The following is a 20,220-nucleotide window of genomic DNA, read 5'->3' on the forward strand; positions in this document are numbered from 1 at the left end:
TCGCCTAACTTGCTATGGTACCTGGGCCAGGGTCCCCATGCGTACGCTGCACACGCCTTACCCAGTGCATCACCCCTTGAGGCACAACAAACACTCAGTGCTCTGGTTTGGTCCACCTCAACTTCCATTGCACGTCCTCATGAAAGTCACTGTTTATGATTCCGACAATAAACCGATCTCCGGCTGATCTTCTCGTTCCGAAGCCGCTGCGCTGAGTCGACTCAACCACCGAATCGGCCAATTGCGTCCCCTCAGCAATATAGCTGCTCGCTTTTCAACAAAAACGCGTCTTCAAAGGTAGCCTTGCTGGTCTGGTGGTCCACTGAGGACGCTCACCCTGCGGCGGGTGGGACTAGAGAACGATGGTGTTTACCGAACAGGATATCGACAACCTGCGGGCCTCACTACAGGATGCTGTGGTCAAGTGCTCCGAGAGATGTCTGTATCAGTCGGCAAAATGGTATTATTTATAATTTCTTCTCACCTGCGCGTTCATGTGGCGGAATACATGGCTGACTAGCGACATCAGGGCCGCCGAGCTGCTGGACTCCCTTCCTGAGCCGCCAACAGGTGAAGATGCTGGTGTCAAGGTCACAAACACACCTAGGGGCTACATGCCTGCCATACTAACACCGAATCCCGACGAGGTAGAGGCTGAGCTCGAGGCCTTGGAGTTCAATAAATATATCATGGCAAAGTCCTTCTTCGACTGTCGTGAGTTTGACCGGTGCACAGCCGTGTTTCTTCCAGATGCCCTGCTGTCCAGCATCCTGTCTCCCAGAAACGAAGACACGCCGCTCAGTTCCCAAGCAAAGGGCAAGGAGGCTGCAAGTTCCAATGCATATGTATCTGGCAGCAGTAGCCTTCCTGAGATCAGCCAGAAGAGCTTATTTCTAGCCCTGTATGCCAAGATGCTATCCGGCGAGAAGCGAAAGGATGAGGACACTGAGATGGTTATGGGCCCGCAGGACCTCGGCTCGGTCTGCAACAAGCAGCTGCCTCTCATCAGCCGGTATCTGAAGACCTGGTTTGACGAGAGGCGGGCGTCACCCGAGGACATATCATACGAGGGTAGCCAGGGCTGGCTTGAATATCTGTATGTGTCGGCGAACCACCCCCCCCCCCCCTCTCTGGCTATAGGATAGGCTTACTGACAGGCCTTCTAGATACGGCATGGTCTTGGCCAAGGAAAAGAACACTGATGAGGCTCTGCAGTGGTTCTTGCGCAGTGTCCACCTCTTTCCAATGAACTGGGGCTGCTGGCTTGAGATGACTGGGGCCATCAGCCGAGTTGAGATGCTCAACAAGATCATACCTCGTCTGCCTCAGCACATCGTCTCTTACATGTTCCACATACACACCTCGCTGGAACTCTACCAGCCGACCAATGAGCTTCAGACCGCTCTGGCACAGCTTCAGGAAATCTTTCCTGATTCTCCATTCCTGCTCACCTGTTCAGCCCTGTACTTGAATCACACCAAAGCATTGAAAGAGGCCGCAGCAGAATTCAGCCACCTTCTCTCCCTACACCCTCACCGCCTTGACCATCTCGACATCTACTCCAACATTCTTTTCGTGCTAAACGAGAGACCGAAGCTGGCCTTTCTAGCCCACCTCTGCTCTAGTGTTGACAAGTTTCGGCCCGAGACGTGCGTTGTGGTTGGCAACTACTATTCGCTGCTCTCGCAGCACGAGAAGGCTGTTCAATATTTCCGTCGGGCCTTGGCCTTGGACCGATCGTGTCTGTCGGCCTGGACACTGATGGGGCACGAGTATGTAGAGCTCAAAAATACGCACGCCGCCATCGAGTCGTACCGTCATGGCGTGGACATCAACCGGAGGGATTACCGTGCCTGGTATGGTCTTGGCCAGACGTACGAGATGCTCGAGATGTACCAGTACGCCCTCTGGTACTACAAGAAGGCGGCAGGCCTGCGACCGTGGGACGGCAAGATGTGGATGGCTGTTGGTTCCTGTTTACAGAAGCTGGGCCGAGAGCGAGACGGGATCAAGGCTCTGAAGCGGGCACTGCTTGCTGACACCTACTATGAATCGTCAACGAGCAGCTTCGGAAGTGCCGCTGGTTTCGACAGAGCTGCACTGGGTCAACTGGACACGGATGTCCTGATTCAGATTGCTACAATGTACGAAGCCCTGGACGAAGAAGAGGAAGCAAGAGCCTACATGGAGCTGTGTGTGGCACAGGAAGACGGCAACGTGGACGGCATAGAGGGTAGCGCCGCCATCGAGTCTGCCGGAGTCCTTTCCGACGAGGATCAAGACAGTGGTGAGGACAGAGAGAAGAACCAGGGCACGGGCGTCACAACAGTGACCAGCAAGGCGCGTATGTGGCTGGCCAAGTACGCACTGCGGCATGAGGACTTTGTCACTGCGAACCGGCTCGCGAGCGAGCTCTGCCAAGATGGTCAAGATGTCGAGGAGGCGAAGGCCATCATGCGAGATGCACGCGACCAGATGGAGTTTGCCGAGGGACACGGAGTCGGATAGGAACGGTTGTTCTTTGGGAGATACAGACGATGAATCTCTGAAGAACCTCTACGTCAAGTTCTGGAGGCTTTTCATGATCCACCACGAGATTGCCGCTGGATCCTCCGCCAAGACGGCACAAATTATGCAAGCAGCCTTCAACAGTCAAGACTAGGCTTAGGGCCCATGTGCCTCTCGTGAACAAGACTTATGAATTACTAGAACATGACAACCGGCCCGGTTCCTTTTAATCTCAATCAACCTTCGAGGACCTCTCAGGTTGTTAACCGCGATTGAAAGCGGGTTTGACACCCCCCCCCCCCCCACCCACGACTGTTGAATGTATTTTATGGTTGCGAAGGATTTCTTAACAAACCTTAAAGCGAGCCCCAGGCACCCCGCGCTGCCACCCAATCATACATAAACCACAGCATTCTCAGTCTACACACAACAGTATTGCACACCGTGAGGTAACACAAAGCAGCCGAACTCCTCGATATAAGCTTGAAAAGAGAAGCTTGCAAAAGACCGTAGCATGGCTCGGCGCTGCCACCACTGCGTGGGATTATCCATCGAATCCTTAATACGCCTGGCCAAAGATGAATTCAAGGGCTACCACGAATTTCCAAAACAAGCCTTCTATCAACACCACAATTCTCTTCAGGACCTCGAAGCATCAGCAGAGAGCGGTTGCGAACTTTGCACCCTGATCTTGGATTGCTTCAAGGGTGCTCAGGTAGAGGATGCAGATGATCGCCCTATGGCCTGGCCGGAAGACTGGGTCAGTGACAACCATGAGCTGGGTACCTCAATGTTTACTGTTGCCAAGGGGCTTGATGATTCGAGCATCCGTATAGCCATCAGCGCGGATCATGTGTACGCGACAGCGGGAATTGAGGACGTCTCGCAGTTTGACACCCTCTTGGTCCAGATAGGGCCTAGAGATGACGGCCCTGAGGCGGTGATGGACTGGGTGCTTCCACCGTTGCCTTTGGCTATAACTGTGGCTCGTGGTTTGTCTTGTTCTTCTTCTTCTATGGTGTGATATTCTAGACGTGTAAAGGTACCGAGTCCCTTCACGACACTCGTCACTAAGCATTGGGTTCTTTAGGCGACGTTTTCAAAATCGACGAGTACCAGATCGGGCATTTCGAACTTGTTGCAGACCTCGCCGCTATGGAAAACTTCGAGATCGCCCGGGGATGGCTCAAGACTTGCAGGACTGAGCATGCCCATTGTCCCTCTGACGATCCCCCTGTCCTACCGACTCGCGTCATCGACGTCGGTACTGCACCCGATTTCCAGGACCTTCGAATCTTCTTGTCTGCGGGAACGAAGGACCACTATGTGGCTCTCAGCCACTGCTGGGGCGGCTCCATCACGCCACTGCTTACAACAAAAACACTCGAGTATTTCACATCCTCGCTTCCTTATACCGAATTACCTGCCAACTTTCAGCACGCAATCACCATCACCAGAGAGATGAAGGTCCGATATCTCTGGATCGATAGCCTCTGTATCATCCAGGACTCGAAGCGAGACTGGGAACGAGAATCTGTGAAGATGGCGAAAGTCTATCGAGATTCCATGTTCACCATCTCAGCGCTGGCGTCCTCAGGGAGCAAATGCGGGATCCTTGCAAACAGCCCTAGGTCGGCGCGATCGCCCAAGCCCGTCACTCTGACTATGACCACAAGCGACTCCAAGAGTCACGAAGTGAAGATTTCCTTAGTCAATGCAAAGGGCGAGTATCTCAACGAGCTGGCCAACAGGTGCCCACTGTCCAGCCGGGGATGGTGTCTTCAAGAGGCCGTTCTGTCTCCTCGACATTTGTATTACGGCCAGGAACAAATCTACTGGCGTTGTCCTTCCGGCTTCCATGACGCAGAAGGATGCGGGCCGGGGCGCCGCTTCCCGTCTGATGCGTACGACGGCATAGCATCTGCGCTCTATGGAGAGATCCTTCGAGACACGCGCCCAAGATTGGCCCCTAGTGAGATGACCCAGCACGAGGATGTAAATGGCGTTCTTACCGAGTACTACCTTCTTGTGCAAGACTACTCGCACAGGGAGCTGACTTTTAGCTCCGACAAGCTTCCCGCATTTTCTGGTGTCGCACAGCGCCTCCATACTGCGGTCGGCGGGGCGTACCTTGCGGGTCTCTGGAGCACAGACATCTGCCGCGCCCTCTCATGGCGTGCGGAGGGCAGAACGGCGAAGCACGTGCGGCCAGCCCGTACGCCTTCGTGGAGCTGGGCGGTCACTGATGAGTGGGTCTGGTTTGACGTTGGCTCAGAGCCACCAGAGGATGGAGATGCATCCTTGAACTTGCAACTACTCGAGCATGAGATCAAGCTGCACGACAAGGACAATGCCTATGGACAGGTGGAATCAGGGAGCCTGACAGTCAGGGGCCTCACCACGACAATGGCCCGCAGCTCACAGCTGGTGAATGCCTGGCCTTGCAGCTTCAGCATTGGGACGGTGCACCTTGACAACGAGGACATTGACGAGGAGCTCGGCCCAGGGGTAGATGGGCGGATGGCGATGTGGTCGCTGTTTCGAAAGATGGGGGAGACGGGGCTTATCTCCATTGTGACTACGGCAGGCCACGAGGATGACTGGGAGATAGAACAGGAGGCTATTCATCCTGAGGATTACTTGGTTCTACTTGTCTACGCCGAACTTGAGGGAGAAGGCGAGTGGACTGAGCGTGCGTCTTGTCTCCTTCTACAGCAGGACGATAGAGAAGGGGGAAATACGTATAGAAGAGTGGGCGTCGCCAGGCTGGACGCGCTGAAAGTAGCGTGGCTTAGAAGTTGGGAAGAGACAACGCTTAGGCTTATCTAGAATTACACTTCATCTTGTAATGGATTTCAAGATTAACATCTTGTACCATCACGTCGACGGTTTATAGTCTTGGTATCGGCTTTGTATGTTGACCCTCTCTATAGGTGCGAATTAACAATCAGTGTAAGCCTCGAATGAACGTTGGCCCCCTCTGCTTATTCCATGTACTCTGTGCAAAGTCAATACCCTATTTAATGTTCATCTACTGAAATTGACCTTTTGGTCCTGCTTCTTCGTCTCGATACCGGCACAATTGGCTCGATGAAGCTTTTGCAAATTGCGCAGCTAATTGACAAAGTCGCATGTTATCTTCCACTCCACATTACTGGAGACGCAAATTACTACTTTACTCGGCAATATTTATCTGATCATTTGTGCCTATCAAGAGGAGCTGACAGATCAGCAATGATGTGATGGCTTACTTGAAGCTAATTTGCTTATATATTGTCATCATACGGTTGGTGGTGTGTGGTCCCCAGCCAACCGTTATTGCCTTACATGTATTGCAACACAACCACAATCACCCTCTCCCACCCGTTTTTACACTCTCCCCATACACCCATTATTTGTGCTCCAGCCAGCCTATGTTACCACAATTTTCCTGGAGGCATGATGGCATTAGCTCTCCGCCTTAGTGGTCCTATGAGACGCTGATGCTGAGCTGATGCGTGAGAGTATGAGTAATTATTCTGTCTGGCATTGTTGCCACAGCCTGCAATAGAGATGTTTACCACTTGCCACCCTCCCATGTGTTCTCGAGTAGAATTCCGTACGCGCCCAAGGAAAAAAAGATCGCCAGCACACCGACTCCCTCAGCACAGGATTATCTCCTCCCTCTTCACACCCCCCGCCCCCTCCCTCTCCCAAACTGGAAATTTCTATGATGACAACTCATCCAGGTACCTACTTAAGTAGGAAGCTTAGCTCCAACACGCCAGCCCAAAGAACTACGTAAAGGCACGATGAAAGGCTGGATGGGAAAAAAGACCAACACACAATGTGACCTTGCCCTGCCTGCATACCATCATCCTAGGAGTATCCCCCACCTCCCTTTTCCTTCTCCAGTACTGCCATGTGTAAGCAACAGAATACCAACCTCAAAATTGACGCCATTGAGACCCCTCCCCCTCCCCCCGACCCAATGACGTCCATGGAAAACCTCCGGAGGGAACGTTGGAGAGAGGATGTATAGTCAACATATTTATCCAACCCCACCGAGACGCTATGCTGCGCGCAATACGAGCTCTGAGGTCGACATGGATCCGTCAACCGGCCAAAAGGTGCCTGCCCCTCTCCCCAGTGCTACCCACCCCATTCCTCCCTCAAGCGATGGCCAACCTTATTTATCTTCTTTTCCTTTTCTTCTTCCCCGGCCCTTTCTTCTCGCGCTTTCTGCTCGCTCCACCTTGTCGGCTGGCTGGCCGGCCAGAGTCTCCCTGTGAATGTCCACAGGCCGTTTGACGAATCCGAGCTCGTTGCCCGACACCACCACGTTATGCGATAGGCCAGGACCCCGGCCACCTATCACGCTTCTGCATCCTCCTGCAGGACCATCACACATGAGAAAGAACGTACTGCTCGGACGCGTTCGGCGGTAGAGGAATTCGGTACCCCAGTCTATAGCAGGGCAGGTAGGGCTGGTCAAAGCATCTTGACTGCAACTCTTGTAGTGCTGACTGGGCCGAGCTTATGTGTGTGCAATCGACTCTGTGAAGGGATCGAAGCCGGTGTCATACTCAGAAATGAAGACGCCGCAGCTGCAAAAGCTTCAGCAGGCAAATTGAAGACAGATTAAGGTCTATTTAGTGTCAGGTTGACTAGTGTATTATTACCGCCCTGCCAAGCAAGCAAATCCGTCATGTCCGCCAATTTTGTCGTACCAATTGTCCTCCGACATTGCATTCGTGTGAAACTTGACAGCCATTTCGCTGAGTCCAGTAAAGGAAAGTCTAGAAGGGTATATGGGTGCATCATAAAAAAAAGAACTTCTTTCAAATTCCGCCCGATTCATGTCCGTAACTCACTCATTACGTTACTCAATCATGAGACGTGCCAAAATCGCCCAAAATTTCCACCCCCTCCCCACCACCACCACCAAAAAAAAAAGAAGACATATTACTGCTTTCGGCACCCTATTCAGTATGCTGCCTAGACGATGAAGGCAGCAACACCGGCAACAAAGCCGACCAGGCCGGCACCGGTACCTGCCTTGTAAGCACCATTGACAGTGACAACACCGGGAGTGCTTGTCGGAGGGATCGGAGTGTTGGTAGCAACGCCGGTGGTCTCTGCCGTAGTACCGCCAAGACCAGTTGTGCCAGAAATGTATGTGGACGCCGGAGGAGTACTAGTGATCGTCGTCACAACAACACTGGAGGTGTAGGAAATGGTCACAGAGGTTGGTGCAGACGTCGGGGCAGTTGTCTCACCGGGGATGGAGACAGATGTGGCGACAGATGTGGCGACAGATGTCGAAGCGGACGTCTCAACGGAAATGGGAACGGAGGTGGCGCCAGACGTCGGGGCGGACGTCTCAACAGAAATGGAGACGGAGGTGGCGCCAGACGTCGGGGCGGACGTCTCAACGGAGATGGAAGCAGAGGTTGTAGCGGTCACATTGCTGCTTGGGTAGGGAGCGCCACTGCTACCAGAGCTGACCTTAGCAGTGGTAGTCTCGCAAGGCACCACAGTCGTGAAAGTACTAGTCTCAGTGACTGGTGGGGGAGATGAGACGCTGACAGTACAAGGGCAGGCTGCAAGAATGTTAGCCATGCCAGGCTCTGCCGCAGAAGGGTTAGAGAGAAGATGGGCAAACTTACGCAGCGTGATAGTGGTCTCCGAGGTCACAGTGTACGTTGTGTTCAGATAAGCCCAAGTTGTGGGAGACTGTGGACACGCCAATGTTAGCAGAAGCTCAAAGTGAATGTCGAGAGGGAAGTGTTGAACATACGGGGCAGTAGGTGGTCCAGGTAGGAATGACAGTAGTGGTCCAGACTGTGCTGATAGGAGCAGTGCCTGTGCTGGTAGGAGCAGTGCCTGTGCCCCAGTGGGTATAGTGGCCGCCGGCCTGGACGAGGGCAACAAGGCCGGCCAGAGGAGTGAGCTGCTGCAGTCTCATCTTGTACTGCCTGAACTAGACTGAGTGTCTTGAGGTCTGACGATTTTCAGGGTTTATCTGTGCTTGTCCAATCTTATTTGGTCCCTGATCCCAACCCAAACGAATGTAGGTGAGAGTCGGTTGAGACGACGGTGTATTGGTCGGATGGAAACGATTGAAGTGATGGTGGACGATGGGGGAAGGGAAGAGAGAGGGAGTGGCAGAGAATGTAGGTGGGCGGACGTAGGGATTTATCAACAATGGAGGCTGATTAAGAGGAAGAGGGACAACAGATGGAGGGGGGAGTAAGAAGAAAAAAAGAAGGAGGGGGGGGGGGTGCCAAGCCCAAGTCACAGTTGCAGGAACTAAGCAGGTGCGAGTGACATTGACGAGGGCGAGATAGGAAACAACAGCCCTAGGTATGCTTACCTGGGTAGATAGTACCTGCCTGACGACATGGACGCGAGGAAGTCGCCTCACCTCTGTACCTTGGACTCGTACCTACCATCAGCTCGGCAACGGAAGGCGCGGGACAGGATGGATGTGCCACCCAGTCCACATACTCAAACACACACTCTCTCCCTCACACACGCCCTTCTGTAAATTTGACGGGGTTACCATGCAGTTCGATCGTCTGTACCCTTCGCGAAGGATTTCCGCCCCTTTCCTGCAGGTGCCGTCGATGCGCCTGTTCCTCTTCGTCATTGAACTTCTCCTCCCCAAAGCGATCGCATTAATTTCCAGATTCACTGACAGAACAGAAGTTGAACGCCTTCCTTCCATTGTAGGGGAAGGAGTGGCACCATCATGTCTCGACCCACACCCATACACAAAGTGCAATAAGCTTACTTTCAGACTTCAGCACACTCCACAGCTCCTTCGGCCTGACCGCTTGGCAGGGCGCGTTGAGGTTGACATCTCGTATGCGAACGCAGCACTGTCACTTTTCTTGCCTCTTGGCTCGGTATGAATCTTCTCCATAGCAATACAGTAGGCGAAGGCGAAGTATTGTCGTTGTCGTTGACCCAGCCAAAGCCGACAGCGCTCACCATGGCCAAGGCTTCTGACGGATGGAAAGAGGAAAACAGAGCTGGATGGAAGTTGAGTGGTCGATCTTGACCCATGTTGCCTGATATGGACCTAGCCTAAATTGGAAATCAGCTCACCTGTCAATGGGTGTAGTCCCACACCACGACCGGTCCCAAGTCGGTGGAAACTTCGCGGGGGTGGGTGTCAGAACGTGACATTGATTCCTCAACCCAGCGCTTGCTTGTGCCGGATCTGTCCGCAGCTCACCATGCCCCTCTTCACTGACTCTCATGGTTACTTTGTCACCTACTGTATTCGCCGCAAAACGAGACCACTTTCGTCTTTTCAGAAACCGAATAAGGTCAACAGACACAGCATGGTGGCATTTGGCAGTGATGAGCATGTATGCACAGCAAGCGATGATGGTGTCGAGACAACTTATCGTACATGTCAAATACGAGGTGTGCGCTGTCCAAGTGTCAGCCGACATTACCCTCATTGGTTAGACCTGCTTCCCAGCTTCGGTTTTGGGCAAGCTTATGCTGCAGCAGTGCAGTGATTACTGGAGCGGGGTTTCTTGGCCACAAAGTCGCCTTCGACATCTCCCCTCCCAAGCTCCCCTGTCTGCATTTCGATCCATCTGCTGAGGAAGCTGACGGGCAACCGGAAAGCAGCTAGTGATTCAAGTCGATCGTGACACGCTCGTGTTGGTAAGCCGTCTCTCCAGTCTACCTACTAAGCACTCACCACGACTCACCACGACAGCTCAGTAGAATGCTACGTGACCCGAACGTTACCTTCGCCATTTACATCTCTTGGCCTTTATCCCCCCCCCCTCAAGGGGGACCACCGTCTCTCCCAGATGGCACCCATCAATCGATGAGGTGGGCCGCCTTCAAGATGGGTTCCATTAAGCAAAGCGTCTAATCCATATGTCAAGGCAAGTATACCTAGTTGTGATGATAGATCTTGAACCCTATGATGCATTTGGGCGATCCCGGCCCGAAATGCGGTGGCAAAATAATCACTGACATTTCGCCAGCCACAAGATAACACTATTGTCTTCGAACTATAGTCTGAGCCAAATAGATGTTCATCTCGAGTGAGCAACTGGGCTGCATCATGTTCCATGCGATGAATCGGCGGCATCCACCCCTCAATGGCTAGTCCGTCCTACGAAACTGGAGTGAGGCCCTGCCTACCCAAGAATTACGAAGAGTCACCTGCCTCATGACCCTCCCAACATGTCATCCCAGCACAATGGATGACTGTTAGAGGCCAAAAAAAAATGGTTCTTAGTAGCCCAACACGCATTGCTATTGATGCTACACGAGGATTGTGTTGGTTGGTCGTTCCTGTTCAGATCGTAAGAATGCTGGGCTTCGGCTACCAACTCGTATTTCTCAAGAGGCTTGATGGAACAACGTGACCTACGTTTCCAGAAATGGCCGTCAGCAAATGGACCAAAGCTCGAGATCACTATGGTGTTGAAGCCAAACGGGGTCCCCGGCAGACTGGGTGTGCTCAGACAGGGACAATGTGCTGTGTCCAAGGACCGCATCCCCAGTTTGACTTCACTGGATAGCGGCCATGTGCGGTGGTCGTCTTGACGAGTTCTCTGTCTGTCTTCAGTGGGAATGTGTATAGGGAGTCGTCAACACGAGAGTGTCCAGCTATGCTGTGGGAACGGCAAAGGTTGTAGGCAGGAGTGATTGATATACAGGGCTGCTACCTAATTTTCAGTGATCGATCTCCTGGAGAGAGATGTCAATCCATGTCAAAGCTGAGGTACCGCTGGCAGGTATAGTAGCACCCTCATTTCTACTTTTCCAGGCACCATCACAGGGTCTATCATCGGTATGGATATGAATTTAGCGACAACAGCAGAGCGACCTGCACATTCAAGTGTGAACGAAGACTTCGGATCCTATATCTGGGCCAGTACGATCAAATTGAGACACTCAGATGCCAAGTAAGAATGCTTGACAATCGAGAGAATCGAATGACTGATGTGTGCACCAGGAGCATCATGATGAGGGCTTTAACGCCAGCGATCTACCGTGGGGCGATCCTCGCTGGCGTCGGCGAACCTTGCTAGCAGCTGCCCGACATGCAATACATATTCGCGGTATTCTTTTACCTTCCCCATAACCATAAAATCTTCATCGAGATTCCTAGCAAGGAAAGATAAGGAAGACTACACTTACTATGAACGGGCATAACCGCCTGTGAGCCTGTGAGAAGCTTACTGCACTGAAGCAGAACCTCAGCGATACCACGGGAAACTCCACAGCAAGTTACTCTCTGCCCTCATACCGAGTCAGATCCTTACCGGTGAGAACATTACAGTGGATGGATATGCTCAGTCCGAGACTTGCTATCGGTAAAGATTGTGACCCCGAGGATGTTCATACTTTCACCCCAGGAACGGTATTGTGCACCGTGTGTAGCACATCCCGAGGTTCTCGTCCTTTGGACACTTCGAGCATGCATTCCGCAGATGTGCTTCATCACTCTCAGCTCTGCCCTGGCATGATCAAGGATCAAGACTTCAGATCATGTGGAGACAATCAAATAACCATATCTAGATGACAGGCTGATCTACGAGACGATTGATATAAGGTCCGACATCAATGTGGAGAACGGCGATCGTTGTCTCTTGGAGGTTTGAAACGGGACGTTAGTTGTTAAAGATGTTCTCGCTTCTCAAGCACGGCTCGATCTCGTTTGGCGGCTCTGGAGTCTCCTTCGACAGTGAGGCATACTGATCAGGATGCGGGATCAGGCAGCAGAGACGTATAATCCAGTGGTCTCCGGCGAGAGTGTTGGGCTTGACTGACATTTTCCCAACCCAGACTTATGAGATGGTCGAGGGCGGCAATAACCTTGATTCTGTGTTGAGACCTCTACTCGAAGCACCATTTGATTCAGTTTTCCTACTCTATTGAAACCGAAAATCACTTCCGTATGCAGAGCATTGTCGGTCATCCCGACAGTCGCCGTTATATGGCCTGCGCGAACAACACGGCAGTATCCTCACCAGGCTTCACTTTCTATTCCAGATCGAACACTCCAACATCTGACTCGTTTTGTGCATACGCGTTGCGAGCAAAGCCACTCACTACTAAAGCCTATCTACAAGGCTGTCGGGATTTTGAAGAAAATGTGGTTCAATGTCAAGGCTAGAAGGCACCGGCACAGAGAGGCTCATACAAAGTATATACCTTACTGTAATAGGGGTTGTTGCCGATCGGCTAACCTACCTGCAGTGCGCGAGACTTCTCAGCCGGGTCGATTTATGGAGCACGGATCTCGCCTGCTGTAGTAAAAAATTTCAAGATGCGCCGTCGTCCGTCGCAGAGTGCCCGGCTTGTGGGGGCCGGCCTAGAAGTCACCCGTCTCGGCGACTATGACCTCAGTCCTCGGCAGTCCGTTCAGCGGACAATTTTTTGAGTCGACTTTGAGACGGCTGGTCGAGTCGCGCACTATAGTCAAGCGGGACAAGGAACACAATTCTTACACTTCTCATCAGCGAGAACACATCGATGCCGTCAGGTTCTGTCATCGGCGGGCGGATGACAGATCGTATATGCGAGGACGGAGAATGATAAGTGTCACGGGTTGCAAATCTATACTTTCCTCATCGTACACGAGTGAAATCACTCACCGATGGCATTGCAAACTAGATTGGCCCAGATCGATGCCCTTTTCCAACAGGGCAAACAAAAGCTCGGAGATGTCCATGAGCCTCGGACGAAATACAACATAAACGTACAGGTGATGCGCGAGCAACCCAGCGAGCAGCGCTGGCTACCTGCAGCAATATTTTGGAATGAGTAGATTTCCCGAGGAGGTCCCGAGGTCGATCGATCAGTGTCACAGAGTGAACGGCAAAGCATTCATCCCTAAGCTGCGCTGGTCTGTCGTGCGAAAGCTACAAGCACCGCCTCCTCAAGTTCAGGCTTGGCCCGGGACGGCGGCTCGGTACAGGTTTCCCGTTGGGGAATCGAAGTTTGGGACGACTTGGATCTACGCTGAGAAAGGCTCGTCGCTGAGACCCGAAGAACAAGTCTCAGGACCTTATCAGCGCAGTTGACCCGAGGTCTTGTGCGGCAGCTACCCTAGCTTCCAAGAGATCAGTTACCCAATGTAGGTTGAACAAGAGGATACATCTGTCTGTCAGCGTGTACCACAGCAAGGCACAGATCTGGGAAGCGCCAGAGCAACAGAAGCGAGCCTGACTGTCACCGAGAGGTCTACCGACGTCAGAAGAGTGGGGCGCACTGTCCGAGACATTCTGAAGGTTCTAGTGGATCTCGCAGGGCCGATGAGGAATACAGTCTTGCAGTCAGCACTGCGGCCATGTAAAGATTTTTTACAAAATCTGAGGCGCGGGGAAGACTGCTGGAGACTTTCATGGTGGGTAATTGATGGAGGGGGTGGCGTCGCGGGGTTTTTGCGCACACATCGACAACTGGCTGACACGTGAAAGACGAGCCCAGGTAAAACGGCCCCTACGTACATATGCCGCAACTCTGACTGGGGCATACTTGCCCACGCTCCTTAGATTTATACTCCGGGCTCACGAGTCGCTCCCAGGATGAATCGCGACTTCCAGCAGCGCAATACTGACAGGACTGAGCACTCTCTGGTTGTCCGAGTGCTGCTCAGCACTGTCGTTGCGGATCCGCGAGGTCCAGACCAGTTGCTACTGTTTAGTGTCCCTGGCGATCACGATGATCCGCTGATGAAGTGACGCATGGGTCTCCTTGGTATTTCGTTATCGATAAGAACAACCTGTTCGGACTCCGGGTGCCGGCTGCCAAACTTCCAGAAGCCAATAGGTGAAGGATCTTTTGCCCGAACCGTCAGCACTCCGTCGGGTCTAAGCAGTCTTCTCAGGCTTTCGTCATCAGCCCTGACAATTCTCTCCGCAGAGACGGGCCCTCGTTGTACCAAGCCCAGCCTAGCCGGCCAATGACGACCTTCTAATCTGCGGGATTTTTCTTCCATGACCGTCACAAAGGTTTCTTGCAAAGGCTCCGCAGCCTGCCACCAAGTACCAGAGTACTTTGTGAAAGGTACCTTGGCATTTGGTGCCACGTCTGGCCGACATACCGCCTAGGCGTGGTACCAGGGCATTTGCTGCAGAGAAAAGAAACCTCGTCACTGCGTTATGCTTTGTTGGCAACCTTGGAATGGTCAGGCACCGATACAGCCTGCAGAGGTGAGCGGGGTCGTTGGTGATTGTCACCATTTGTCATGGAGTTATTGGCCGCGAGCCCATGATGGGAAAAGGCGAGATCACTCGTTGCTGTATATCGTTCACCGACAAGAACAGAAAATGAGGAGAGTGTGAGCCCTGTGGTCCAGCAATCAACTGACAAGTTGGTCTCCTTATTGGCTTATTGGTGGTTGTCCTGGCCGTCTGACCCCTGCAGCAGCGGCTGCTTACGATTCAGAATGCAAGTTCGTGCAACGGTAGCGATCCAAATGAGCGGCTAGACGTGGCAGCGCCTCTGTGCGGTGTGCCCTTCTTTTCCCCTCCCTCTCTTTTCGTTCTTTCTCGTTAGCCGCACAACCAAGAATGGTTCGTTGGTCTTGGCTATACTCGTGAGTAGGGCCGAGGGCCAGGTACAGGTGTTCAGCAGGCGTCACAGAGCAGACGAAGCTCTGTTGCTGTTAGGTAAGTAGGTGTGCCAGACTGCCCCTCTCGCGAGTCAAAGAAGTAAGGATTTGATATTCAACACTAGTCTCGCCAAGTGCCAATGTAAGAGTTTTCCTCTGTGTGTGGGAGAGCACAAGCATCAGCGAAAGTTACGGCAGACGTTACCGATCCTTGTCCCGTGCTAGGTGGCCCTTTTGCAGCCCAGACTCGCCCTACTGCACGTTTTCCAGGGAACAAGTGCCAACGTTCGACCAACCGGCTGTCGTGGAGTGGCGGCGGTGGGTCCACGACTCAATCAGCTGCAGGACAGCTGCGTGTGCAACGTGTGCATTGCGTCTGCAGACACTACCATGATTGTTGTTGTACTTCACAGATTCTCTTGTCGTAGCCCCTCCATCCTAGTTCCATACTGTTGTGTCTGGCTGCCGGCTGTCGGGAGGCGGGAGGCAGGGGATTGGCAGAGAGGGGTAGAGAGGCACGCCTTCAGCCTGGACAGGAGGAACTCGGATCACGATGCAAACCCTCTGCTGGGGAACTCATTTTGCGTGATTTCAATCGATTCCCACTCTGATGTGTGTGCAACACGTGTCTGTTTCGGGGCTGTCGGTCATGGAAGGGCCCAAATTTGTTGCCCCCCCGGCCTGCCCCTTTGTAACACTTTCCAGCTAGCCAAACACCGACTGTGCTGGTGCCTATTAAACCAAAGCACAAACGCTGTGGGAAAGCAAGTATGTGCGAGCCCCTGGGCCCCGTCACAAACCCCCTCTCACATCCTTATTTCTATGGGCCCTTCTGCACGAACCTGTCAGGGCTGGCCACATGGGTAAGCTCCGAAGCCTTTTTTTCAGGTACCCGTGATCGGAACCACTACCCGGCCAATCAGGGTGGAGAAGCCGTTCTGTTCCTGAAAGTCCATCTGCAGCTAAAACGAAACGGTTCTAATGCCTCAGCCCCGCCCCTCCGGGCCTGGACTTTTCTCCCCTCTTCCTTCCCAGGCTCGCTTCGGCTGCAATAGGCGTCGCAATCAACTTGTTCCTCTCTCACAGGCTTGCGTTGCAATGCCCCCTGCATCTGCACGGAGACACACCTTGCTAGGGGTTGCACACCAGCGCTCTGCTTTCTGAATGGTCGCCCCCCCTTAGGTCCAACAGCAAATGGGCCGTACATATCCTGATCCTGTTTTTCCAGACTCTGGATGGGTTGGATCAAGGCACAGGTGCATGCGCCAAGGCGGGATGGGGGCAACGTGTCAAACTGTGAGCAGACGCAGCTCAAGAAAGATGATTGTTGGGGCAGTATTGTTGGTCAGCCCCTTTGTGGTTATTTTCAGGCCCAACACCCAACCTGAAAGATCCCATTCACCGCCCAACAACAAAAGCTGTTCGAATGAACTTGGTCTGTTTCTATACCAGTCATTTGGAATGAAGGGGGTTCATGGCCGCTTGGGCCTCTTTCGCAACGACTTCGTTCTAACAAGCGGACCGTTGAAACGGAACCGACCGGCGTTGCACCCCCAACGAGGCAGACCTGCGGCACCCACCAGTCGAAGGGGGATCGAAAGGTTGTTCTTTGTTGTTCTGCTTCTTTTTTCCCAGTAGGATGAGTTTCATTTTTTCTTCTTCAATTTTTCTTTCTTCCTTTGGTGTGAGGCGGAGGGGGGAGGAAAGCCCAGAAAGAAAAAAAGAAAAACTCTGAATTTTTAAGCCTTAGCTTTTCTTGTTCTCGCACTTGCTCAAGTGAGCAAAATGCCCGAATTGGGCGGCGCCACCGGGGGCCGCACACCAACAACGACACCCATTAGGCCAGGCCAGGATGACGAGCCGGGCGCTATAGTGGGTCCCGTGCTTGAAGGGTCAGCTAGTATACCCGAGCGTGGTGGTCGTCGGGAAAGGGGCCCGCCAGCCTTGACTCGGTAGGGAGTCTTTGGACTATGAGAGGTTCTTCTGTACCAAGGTCTTGGTGTGCGTGGGCCTAGGCTGTGATGTACCCGTTACCGCGCGCCCAGAGCCACACCCCCTCCCCTCCATTATCATCAGAGTTCTGTTTCCTTAGTCTGGCCATAGTTCACTGAGGGAGGGGGAAAAGGTATAAAGGGCTCTGGCCCACCAGACTCCTCCTGATCTTCTGAGTTTATTATTTCCTTATTCACGATTCGGCAAGCCGTTGTGACGATTTCTTTCTTCCTACACTTCCATCACCCACTCTAGCCAACGAGGCTGCACATTCCCTGCTTTACCAAGCATCCAAACTGCTATACACACTTTCTCTCAGGTCCCTGGTGGCTTTGAACACTTTTTGAAAATCAAATCTCTTGAGACATACTTCCAATACAGTCCTTTCTTGGAATATCTCTTACAAGTCAACAAGTACTTGCTATCTGACTATCTCTCACGATCTGTCGATCAACCTACAACACTTTGCACAACAACAACCAACAATATCAACAACAGCAAAAATGCAGTTCAAGACTCTTGCTATCCTTGCCCTGGCCTCCGCCGTGAGCGCTGACAACACGGTCACCATCCAGTCCATGGACGGCACCGACCGCACCCTGGTGTGGACTGGCTCCTCGACCATCGCTGACACCAGCGTCCCTGCTGGCGAGTCTGTGGATGTCACCGTCCCCGATGGCTGGATCGGCAACTTCTACTCGTACTCGGCTGGCGCGACCAACACGCCCGGCATGCTGGCTGAGTTTGCCTTCAACAGCTATGGGGGCTCCACCTACTTCGACGTGTCTGCCATTGTCAACCCCGACGACACCGAGGGCGTCTACCAGATCTACCCGGCCGACACCGAGTCTCCCGTCTCTGGCTGCCAGACCTTTGCCTGCGACAACGCCTACTACCTGCCTGATGACGTCCAGACCCGGGCCAGCACCAGCACCTCCTACGTCGTCACTCTCGGCGCCGGCCCCTTGGCTGTCTCCAAGGTCAAGGCTCGTGATGGTGAGGACCAGATGTTCCCCCGCGAGGCCGTCATCGACCCCAACTTCAAGCCCGCCGTCAAGAAGGGTCGGTTCACCTCTGCCCTCCGCTGGGCCAACCGCATGTAAATTGGTCTCAGTCCAACCCAATTCCTCCTACTACCACGAGAAAAGGAAGTAGCGCACGCTGGAGTTGCAGCTCTTCCTTCTCGACGAAGCCACGATTTCTCATTCTACGCACAACAACGCCAAAACACTTTTTTTTGAGATACCCCCCTTGGGTGCCCAACTCGCTTCCTACAGCGAAGGGTTGGGAGAGTGGAGTTACTTTTTTGGGATATAGACATGTGTGTCTATATATGTGGTGTGGTGTGTGATTTGGGCTTGTTCAAAGACAACAACAACAACAACAACAACAACAGACCATGCACACTCTTACGCACACACATATATACACAAAAACACGACAGGAAAAGCGTGACGGGATAACGATTTACATGTGAGGGATGCTCTGTGTCCTCAACCCCATAGACATATCACGGGACTGGAACCAACCAGCCCGGCAATCACTTTTTGTGCTTCTTGCAACATCCCCCTACTTTTCTCTACACTCATTCAAAAAATGTCTTTTTTTTCTTCTAAATAGCCTTCAATTCTTGTACAAAGACCTCAGGGTTTATGCCAAATGGCCTCCAAAGAAATTTATTATTTTCCTGGCCAACCTCTATTCTCACTTTCAGCCATTTGTCTCCTTTTCAGTGATGGGAACAAGAAACATGTGATGAACTATGCTACGCTGTCTCTTAGTAAGTCTTGGGCCTCTGGCTCCTCTTTCTAATTGGAAGTCCACTCAGGCTCCTTCATTGATCGTGGTCTAGGCTTGGAGTGGGTCCCAGTCCCGTCTTGCCGCACGCACGACTCCTCCCTTCCCCCTTGGCGCGTTGCGGCTCGATCGCAGGCGCTGCTGCAGCAAGGTGCGTTGAGAGGGCGCGATGCAACGGTGATCCCGTCTTGGCCTCGTCACCCCTGGCATGGCTGGACTCTTCAGCAATTATAATATTACCCCACCCCGTCAAGTTGTTAAGCGAAGGTTTGGAATACGTCAACCCGGACCATCATTTCGTCTTGTTTTTTGACTTGTCTTTCATGCTCCTCGGCTGTCAATAATTCACCCCTCCACCTCTGAAATTAGAAACTCGTTCTTGTTGATGATAATGGGGGCAAATATGTACTCAGTGTATGGTTTGTTAAGATCCTGCGGAGAAAATAAGGGGGAGGGGGGGAGGGGGGACGACGACAACAACGATGAAAGCGGATCTGGCGTTTGCCATCCGACTCCTTTTTCTCAGAGCGGATCGATCGCCTCGTTTCCCAATCAGGCCATACTGGGGCTAAGCACTGCTAATTTTTTGGCTGCAATTTGCCCGTGATGGATGATGCCGTGTATTGAATTGAGCCAGGATGGATTGTTCCGAAGGATGAAGCGGAATGCTATCCTCGGAGGATTTTCTTGAGGCAGCATGCACGGCGAATCCTCCCGCTCGCAAGCGCAATGTAGCCCGACAAGCCGCGCTGAGGAAGCATGCATGGCATAGCCCACGCAAAGCATAAGGATATTGGGAACTTGGGAATAGGGAAAATTCCTTGCACTACGCTTTTACTGCAAATGCTTTTGCTTTGACTGTTTCCCAAGATTGATGGATTGGATGGACGGGTGGGATAACTGTCTACTCTAGCTATGTGGTATGTACGTACGTTTCGACACGAAGAAAGAAAAAAGAAGAAAAGAAGGAAAAACGACAACGTGTCGGTGGTGTGTTGGCAGAAACGCGGGTTTGATCCTTTGATGAGGCCACTTTCTCTTTGTAAGGAGGATGAACGGATGAATGGGGAATCCTTTGTTTTCTACGAAATAGGCTCTATATTCGGAGGTTCTGGTGGTTTAATTTGGCATGCGTGGCGTTCTAAAGTTCCGTGGAAGGTTACTTGATGTAGTCGTTTTATTTGATAACTGGCAAGTACTTCAGGGTGTTCCCCGCCAGCCACACCCGAAGAGGAGAGAGGACGGCATTGTGGTGGGGAACATGTCTCACGAGAGGGTCAACGTCTGTGAGAAACATCACTGGACCGAAACATCATTTGGTTATGCTTCGTAATCAAGAG

The 20,220-nt window shown here is 52.5% G+C and overlaps 4 protein-coding genes across 4 annotated transcripts; all 4 read left to right on the plus strand.

Annotated features, from left to right (window-relative positions):
- The first annotated feature begins 112 nt into the window (after positions 1-112).
- M406DRAFT_271918 (TPR-like protein) lies at positions 113-2,563 on the plus strand. The gene is made up of 4 exons (XM_040918131.1): positions 113-460; positions 530-1,096; positions 1,167-1,290; positions 1,381-2,563. The coding sequence occupies exons 1-4, from the start codon at positions 363-365 to the stop codon at positions 2,506-2,508; spliced, it is 1,917 nt and encodes a 638-aa protein (XP_040781636.1). The 5' UTR covers positions 113-362; the 3' UTR covers positions 2,509-2,563.
- Positions 2,564-3,022: 459 nt separating this feature from the next.
- Positions 3,023-5,337, plus strand: M406DRAFT_247243 (HET-domain-containing protein; the record flags this gene model as incomplete). The annotated part of the gene is made up of 2 exons (XM_040916457.1): positions 3,023-3,500; positions 3,599-5,337. The coding sequence occupies 2 exons, from the start codon at positions 3,023-3,025 to the stop codon at positions 5,335-5,337; spliced, it is 2,217 nt and encodes a 738-aa protein (XP_040781637.1).
- A 2,255-nt stretch (positions 5,338-7,592) lies between these two features.
- Positions 7,593-8,222, plus strand: M406DRAFT_320470 (uncharacterized protein). The gene is made up of 2 exons (XM_040919389.1): positions 7,593-8,090; positions 8,157-8,222. Exon 1 carries the CDS (start codon positions 7,724-7,726, stop codon positions 7,967-7,969), a length of 246 nt encoding a protein of 81 aa, XP_040781638.1. The 5' UTR covers positions 7,593-7,723; the 3' UTR covers positions 7,970-8,090; positions 8,157-8,222.
- A 9,066-nt stretch (positions 8,223-17,288) lies between these two features.
- Positions 17,289-18,778, plus strand: M406DRAFT_354528 (uncharacterized protein). The gene has a single exon (XM_040922945.1). The coding sequence runs from the start codon at positions 17,587-17,589 to the stop codon at positions 18,184-18,186; it is 600 nt and encodes a 199-aa protein (XP_040781639.1). The 5' UTR covers positions 17,289-17,586; the 3' UTR covers positions 18,187-18,778.
- The last annotated feature ends 1,442 nt before the right edge of the window (positions 18,779-20,220 follow it).

Source organism: Cryphonectria parasitica, assembly GCF_011745365.1.
Source record: "Cryphonectria parasitica EP155 unplaced genomic scaffold M406scaffold_1, whole genome shotgun sequence".
In the NCBI taxonomy this organism is placed as follows: Eukaryota; Fungi; Ascomycota; class Sordariomycetes; order Diaporthales; family Cryphonectriaceae; genus Cryphonectria; species Cryphonectria parasitica.

Bases quoted from the DNA above. Each gene is read 5' to 3' on its own strand.
- M406DRAFT_271918 (XM_040918131.1), top strand. From the start codon at position 363: ATGGTGTTTACCGAACAGGATATCGACAACCTGCGGGCCTCACTACAG. The intron at 461-529 runs GTATTATTTATA...TAGCGACATCAG, and splicing joins CTGTATCAGTCGGCAAAATG to GGCCGCCGAGCTGCTGGACT. The intron at 1,291-1,380 runs GTTGAGATGCTC...GAACTCTACCAG, and splicing joins TGACTGGGGCCATCAGCCGA to CCGACCAATGAGCTTCAGAC.
- M406DRAFT_320470 (XM_040919389.1), top strand. From the start codon at position 7,724: ATGGTCACAGAGGTTGGTGCAGACGTCGGGGCAGTTGTCTCACCGGGG.
- M406DRAFT_354528 (XM_040922945.1), top strand. From the start codon at position 17,587: ATGCAGTTCAAGACTCTTGCTATCCTTGCCCTGGCCTCCGCCGTGAGC.